The sequence below is a fragment of the Cebus imitator genome, unplaced genomic scaffold (genome assembly GCF_001604975.1).
Source record: "Cebus imitator isolate Cc_AM_T3 unplaced genomic scaffold, Cebus_imitator-1.0 Scaffold58, whole genome shotgun sequence".
Lineage (NCBI taxonomy): Eukaryota > Metazoa > Chordata > Mammalia > Primates > Cebidae > Cebus > Cebus imitator.
This window is the reverse complement of record NW_016107373.1, coordinates 1,058,422-1,065,047: the sequence shown is the minus strand read 5'-3', so window position 1 is coordinate 1,065,047 and position 6,626 is coordinate 1,058,422. Positions and strand designations below refer to the sequence as shown.

The 6,626-nt window shown below is 56.1% G+C and overlaps 1 protein-coding gene across 1 annotated transcript in view; it reads right to left on the bottom strand.

Annotated features, from left to right (window-relative positions):
• ARHGAP1 (Rho GTPase activating protein 1) overlaps positions 1-6,626 on the bottom strand; it is a 24,734-nt gene that overhangs the window by 15,588 nt on the left and 2,520 nt on the right. Inside the window, exons 2-5 of the mRNA XM_037738891.1 lie at positions 4,344-4,525; positions 4,028-4,123; positions 2,302-2,424; positions 945-1,024 (exon numbers count right to left, since the gene is read on the bottom strand). Of these exons, the coding sequence (XP_037594819.1) occupies positions 945-1,024; positions 2,302-2,424; positions 4,028-4,123; positions 4,344-4,476 (432 nt within the window). The 5' untranslated portion in view covers positions 4,477-4,525. The remainder of the gene's footprint in view (positions 1-944; positions 1,025-2,301; positions 2,425-4,027; positions 4,124-4,343; positions 4,526-6,626) is intronic.

Sequence of the window (6,626 nt, the reverse complement as noted above, 5' to 3'; positions counted from 1 at the left end):
GAGATGAAGTTTTGCTCCTGTTGCCCAGGCTAGAGTGCAATGGGGCGATCTCGGCTCACTGCAACCTCTGCCTCCGGTTCAAGTGATTCTCCTCCCGAATAGCTGAGATTACAGGCATGTGCCACCACGCCTGGCTAATTTTTGTATTTTTAGTAGAGACAGGGTTTCATTATGTTGGCCAGACTTGTCTCGAACTCCCGACCTCAGGTGATCCTCCCACCTTGGCCTCCCAAAGTGCTGGGATTACAGGCGTGAGCCACCGTGCCCAGCCTTAATTTTTGTATTTTTAGTAGACACTGGTTTTCAGCATGTTAACCAGGGGGGGTCTTGAACTCCTGACCTCAGATGCTCCATGCCTTAGCCTCCCAAAGTGCTGGGGTTACAGGCATGAGCCACAGTGCCTAGCCTCTGTGTTTGTTCTTGATTATGCTTTGGTTACAGGTCAGACTGCTTCAGACAGTGAGTTTCCCAAAGCTCAGGACAGAAATTCACCAGATTTGCAAGTAGAGATCTTCTACCAGCCTGTCTGAAGAGAAGGTGCAGCTCCATCCCGGCAGGTCTGTTTTAAAGGACCAGGTGGCACCTGCTCTCTTTCATACCCTAGCCTAGATCCTGAGGTGCCGAGATCCCCTGAGGCCAGTTGGGTGTGGCTCTGAGGCTATGTGCCTGCTCTGATTCACTTCCCACTGGCTCTGACAGCGGAAGGAAAAGCAGACTGACAGGGGCCAGGGACAAAGGGTTAGACTGGCAAGCCCAGCCTCACTATAGTCTGGAGCTTCAGAAACCCTTGGGATGCCTACCACCAGTCTGGGGAGAGGGGGCCTCATCTGCCTACCTCCTTCTAGGCAGAGGAAATGCCCTGGATATGGGGGAAATGCTGGAAGGATCACGGGGGCTTCCAAAATAATCTTTCCTTCCAGTCTGTGAGTCTCCACACCTCACACCTGCTCCGGCAGCATGGCAGGCCTCATTGGCTGGCAGATTTCAGGATTCAGCCAGGGTAGAAAGTCTGAGGGCCCTGGCTCTGGAATTTCAGAAGTAGCAACTGGTTAGGGACGCTGCTGGGGTGCGGGCTGGAGGCCTGTGGTGCCATCTCTCAGCTGGCCGCAGCACTTTGTAAACGGGAAGCTTTGAGTTCTCAACCAGACTCCACCAATGCACTCAGCAAATGCAGCACCTCCATGATGTCATATGACAAATATTACAAGCATGCGCACTTTTTTTTTGAGACGGTGTCCAGCTCTGTCACCCAGGCTGGAGTGAAGTGGCACGATCTCTGCTCACTGCAATCTCCACCTCCTGGGTTCAAGCAATTCTGACCTCATGATCCACATGCCTCAGCCTCCCAAAGTGCTGGCATTACAGGCATAAGCCACTGTGCCTGGCCCTGCCCAGGAGCTTTACAGACAAAGGAGCTGGCAGCTCTAGTGTCTCCAGGGCACTGGGTTGAAAACTCAATGAGGAGGGAAGGGCAGCATTTGTGCAAAGCACCACAAAGAGACAAGCTGCCTGAGAAGGAGGACTTTGCATTCCCCAGATACCAATCGGGAACTCTCCCAGAGTGGGAACTCTCCCAGAGTGGCCGGGGAGTTAATCAGCAACAGGTCTCCCCAGGCATTCTGGGCCGACAGACCAGCCCCACCCACAACCGGCCTGGCAGGCCTGGGACCTGGGAGGTAGGGCTGGGCTGACAGAGCCGATCACGAGCTAGAGCCAGCTCACACGTCTGTTAAGTTGTTCAATGGTCAGGAATTTTGCAAGCCACTTAACATCGTGTTGGTAGCTAGAGATCTGCAAAGCAGAAACTGCAAACCTACAAATCGTGGCCTTTTTTTCCCCTCTCCAGAGGGCCATTTACCAGCACACCACTGGAAAGAACCCACAGGGAGGGACTGAGTCAGATCTGACCCTGGGGCATGACGACTGCCGGCAGGGAGAACGGGCTGCAGGGGAGCTGAAGCTGTAACCCTCCCTCCCTTCCCACAAGGGCTTCTCCTGGACACCCCCACAGTGGGCTCATCAAATGAATGCCTGGTGATGCCAATCCAGCCACCTTTCTGCAATCAGGGAGGCACAGCCATAGGGACACTATCACCCAAAAGGTCCCTGAGCCACCACTCAGGCCAGGCCATTGCCCAGGGCCAGACCCTCCTGGGAGCTCCTTTCCCTTTGGGGTCTGGATGTGTTCCCACATAGCCTTCCCCTCCTCCCTCCCCCACTTCCCATAAATCTTTTGCTATTTCCGGCTCCCAGGCGCCACCAGCTCCCAGCTCCCCAGAGTAGGGCCACAATTAAGCTAGCCCCATCTGGCCTCCACCAAGAGCCCCTCCTGATTCACAGCCCCAGAGGTGCAGCCAGAGAGGCCAAGCACAGAGAGCCAGGATGGACACCTACCTGGCTGGGCCCCCTCAGGCTCATCACAGTCTGGGGAAATAGAAAGAAATTGCAGCTCTGCGCCAGGGATGTGGGGAAAGAGACATCACCCACAGAAATGGGGAGGGGCAGGCTCCCCCAGCTCTGCCTTGACCACACAGGCCAGGATGATGTCAGGACAGAGACTCCTCCGCACCAGGCACCTCCCAGACCCCAGTCAGGTTCAGAACCTTCAGGGTGACTCTCCTGCGTCGAATTCAGGACCAGGCCAGGGAAAAAACTCTCAGCCTTGCTTCCGCAGAGGGCGAGTGAGGCCAGAGCCAAGGCCCTCAACTCAGACCAGGGCAGGCAGCAGGAGTACAAATGCCAAGGAAACACCTTTGACCTTCGGGGAAATCCTCTCAACTGCCCCCTGCCTCTCTGAGCCCAGCAACCCCACGGCTGGACGGGCTTCTTCCAGGGCTGGTGTCTACCTGGCTCTCTTTGCCCATGCCAATGCCTCAGAGCAGGGCCCTGCTGTCACCCTGCTTATGCATGCCTGGCCTCACCAGCAAGGACGGACAAATGTTAGGGAAAAGACAAGGATCCTAGGATTCCAGCTGCTCCTTCTAAAGCAGGGCCCTAAGGGCAGCAACCACCTCCTCAGCCTGACTCCCCTGCTCCTGGTTTCTTCTGGGTCCCCCCTTATGAACAGGAGAGAGGCAGCTCCTTGAGACAGAGACCTAAGTGGAGCTCCATTCTCAGCAGGGCAGCCATCTGGCAGGAACCTGATGCTCCAGGGAGCCATGTTGCCCCCCACTTCTGGAAAGAGGCTCTGACCATTCCACACTTCCCTGGGGCTACCAACTCCCAAGAGGGACTGGCACCATCCTCCCCAGTAACTGATGGGGTGGAAAAGTCAACATTAGGGTAGAGGGACAGGAGGGGAATAGAACCAGGGGAGGGGAGGCCCACTTATTCAAGACCAATTGTGCTCTGGCTCTGGCCTAGGCCCTGACATGCGTTCGTTATTGTAACCCACAAGGAAGAAATGAGAGTTCAGAGAGCAGAGCTGGAGACCAAACCCAGGGCTTTCTGACTTCAAAGTCATTATACATGGCTCCCCACATGCGCCATGCAAGCGGAGACAACGGGGCCAGAGGTCAGGAGGTGGCTGCAGGTGAGTACATCAAATGGCAATCACCAGTCTGTGTTTTTCTTCTTTTTTATTTGAGATGGAGGCTTGCTCTGTTGCCCAGGCTGGAATGCAGTGGCGCGATCTGGCTCATTGCAACCTCCGCCTCCTGGGTTCAAGTGATTCTCCTCCCTCAGCCTCCTGAGTAGCTGGGATTACAGGTGTGCGCCACCACGCCTGGCTAATTTTTTTGTATTTTTAGTTGAGATGGGGTTTCTCCTGTCGGTCAGGCTGGTCTCCTGACCTTGTGATCTGCCTGCCGCAGCCTCCCAAAGTGCTGGGATTACAGGCATGAGCCACCATGCCCGGTGAGTCTGTGCTTTTAAAGAACAGTGTATGCGCTCAGGAGCTCCGGGCCAGATGTCAGACTGCATGGCGGGCCCAGTCTATGTCCCTAGGTTCTTCCCCTGTGGTGTGAGAGGCTGACTTCCAGAAGCCAGGAGCTCTATGGGTTAAGAAAATAGCGCTGGGTGTGCTCACCTGCCACCTCCACAATCTGGTGCCGGGCGATGTCATAGTACGGGTCATCCCACTTCAGGTGTGTCACAGGTTCTGGGGAGCTGCTTTTGGAGTCATCTGAGGAACATAGCAAGGTCAGGGGACAAGCCAGGGGGCGGGCACTGCGCTCTGCCCGAGGAAGGGCATGCTGTCTGCCCTTCCCCCAGTAAGGCTTGTGCTCCCAGCCCAACCCTGGGACTGGTCTGCCCCGTCCTGCCCTCCTGGCATCTCCCTTCAGCAGGTGGGATGCATCCCCTTCTAAAGCACCGACAGCTGCCTGAGACCGGACACAGCCCACCTGACTTGGGGAAGTCAGGCATTTCATCCGAGGGCCAGTTCTTCTCATCGATGGAGGCCAGCTTCAGCTGGTTCAGAGCCTCGCTGGTGTCATCCAAGGTCAGGTCGTCCTGCAGCTCTGAGAGCGGATCCATGGCCAAGCCCGTCCCCCAAAGCCTCACCCTGCAGAACCTGAAGAGAAACCTGGGGGAGAGGGGAACAGGCGGCAGGTCAGTGACCCGCTCTTTTCACCTTCTGCAACCTCTCCTATGTGCCCTCCTGCCCCCACTCTTCTTTCTCCTAGGCTGCCTGTCCCTATTCCTCAACACTCCTCATCCCCGCCAAGAGCTCCACGTAGCTCTGGGTTCTCCTGGCTCCACGGCTCAGGCGTGTTGCCAGAAAAGGCAGCTGGGGCAGAGGATGGCACAACTCGGCGCCTCCCTCCAGGTCCTGCAGCTGGAGAGGGAAGAGCCATGCCAGGTCCTGTGCCGCCTGCCACCCAGCTGGCTCAGTGATGCAGGCCCAGCTGCAAAGGGCACAGGTCCATGCCCCTCTCCTGAGGGGACCTGAGCACAGAAGCCTCCCAGTCTCCAGCAGTTACAGGGGTAGAAATGTTGTAAGAATCTAAAGAACATAGGGGTTGGGTTTCCAAACCCATCCCATGCCTGAAAAAAGTCATTTGTGGCCCTGGCCACTCCATCCCTCATTCCTGGCCCAGGGGAGAAGAGGGAGCTGGAGACTACAGGGTCCCAGAAAAAAATGGCTATGACTGAGGGGCCCGGCTGGGTTTGCCCCAGGACAGGAACTAGCAACAGGGGATTGAATCGCCTGACAGTCATCACAGTCTGCAGGCTGCTAGGGACTTCCAAGCCCACTGTTACTCTGCAGAGCACTCCTGACATCAGTTTCAAGGTGGAAAGGTCGATTGCCCTAAGGATTGGAGGGCGCAGATGGGAAAGGGGGATGCTCATGGTGTCTGGAGTGCTGAGATGAGGAGGTGACTGGCGGAAGAGCAGCTCCAGCAGGCATGGGGCAGCGCCCACCACCAAGCCAGGTTTCTCCAGGCCTGGAATCTGGCCAGAAGGCTGCAGCCGTATGCAGCCTGGGTGTAAGCACCTCTGCTCTCGGCCCTAACGGGAAGCAACTCCCTCTCCTGCCACAACCCCCCCCCATGGGTGAGGGAGGGGGGTTTTCAGTTCAACCTATTCAGTCTAACCCCAGGGAAGAGGCTGCTCCACGTCCAGCTGCATTCCTGGAGTCCAAAATTGACATATATGGTCAGAGAATCAGCAGGGCAGATAAGGAGAGCAGACAAGGCCTGGGGGTGGGCAGGAAGAAGAGGGGGAGAGCTGCCATCCCGGAGCCACAGACTCCAGGCTCTAAGGCCACTTGACAGCCTCCCGCACACATCACATCACAGCCAAGGGCCCTGGCTGGTGAGCCCTCTCCCTGTGCCTAGCAACAGGCACCCTATCACCAGGGCAACCACACAGATTCAGTGGTAACGTTGTTTCATGCTCCCAAGCCAAAGCCAACCAGCCAAAACAGCCAAAAAACCCTCTTCTTCCTCTCCCTTGCCCTGTCCCCTGGCCTCATCCACTACCACTGCTTATCATCAAAATATAATCCCTTCCAAAAAACACAGAGAAGGATGATGCCTCACAGTAGGAATGCATTTCTCTCAGTGACACCACGCCCAGCTCCCTCACTCCTCTTCAGCCTTCAACCCTTCAACCCTCCAATATCTACATGCTCCTCTGTGCCATCCAGCCAGAAGGCTGTGGCGGCTGCCTTCCATAGTGACCTCCGGCAGGGTAATAAAGACAGAATCCAGCTCAAAGCAACCCCCTCTTGGCCAAAGCCTTCTCTCCATCCCTTTGGTTCAGCCTGTCACTGCCCAGGGAACAGGGGCTCCTTCAGCCCCACCCACAGCTATCCCAGAGATGTCTCTCTGCACACAGTAGGTGCTCGATGGCGTGAAATGATGAGGTAGTATGGAGAGCTAGATTATCATCTTGCCTAAGCCAGTGCGCTGCAAAGATGTTGAGCAAGTCCTTTTCCTACTTGGGCCTAAATTTCCTCCTCTGTAGAGGCAACAGCGCCTCCCAGAAATGTAATTTTCCAGTGCTCGGAAATACTTTGTGCTGCAGTGAACAGCGGAATTGGAAGGAACAGATGGGGCTGGGCGAGGTGGCTCACACCTGTAATCCCAGCACTTTGGGAGGCCGAGTCAGGTGGATCACCTGAGGTCAGGAGTTCGAGACCAGCCTGGCCAACATGGTGAAACCCCGTCTCTACTAAAAAA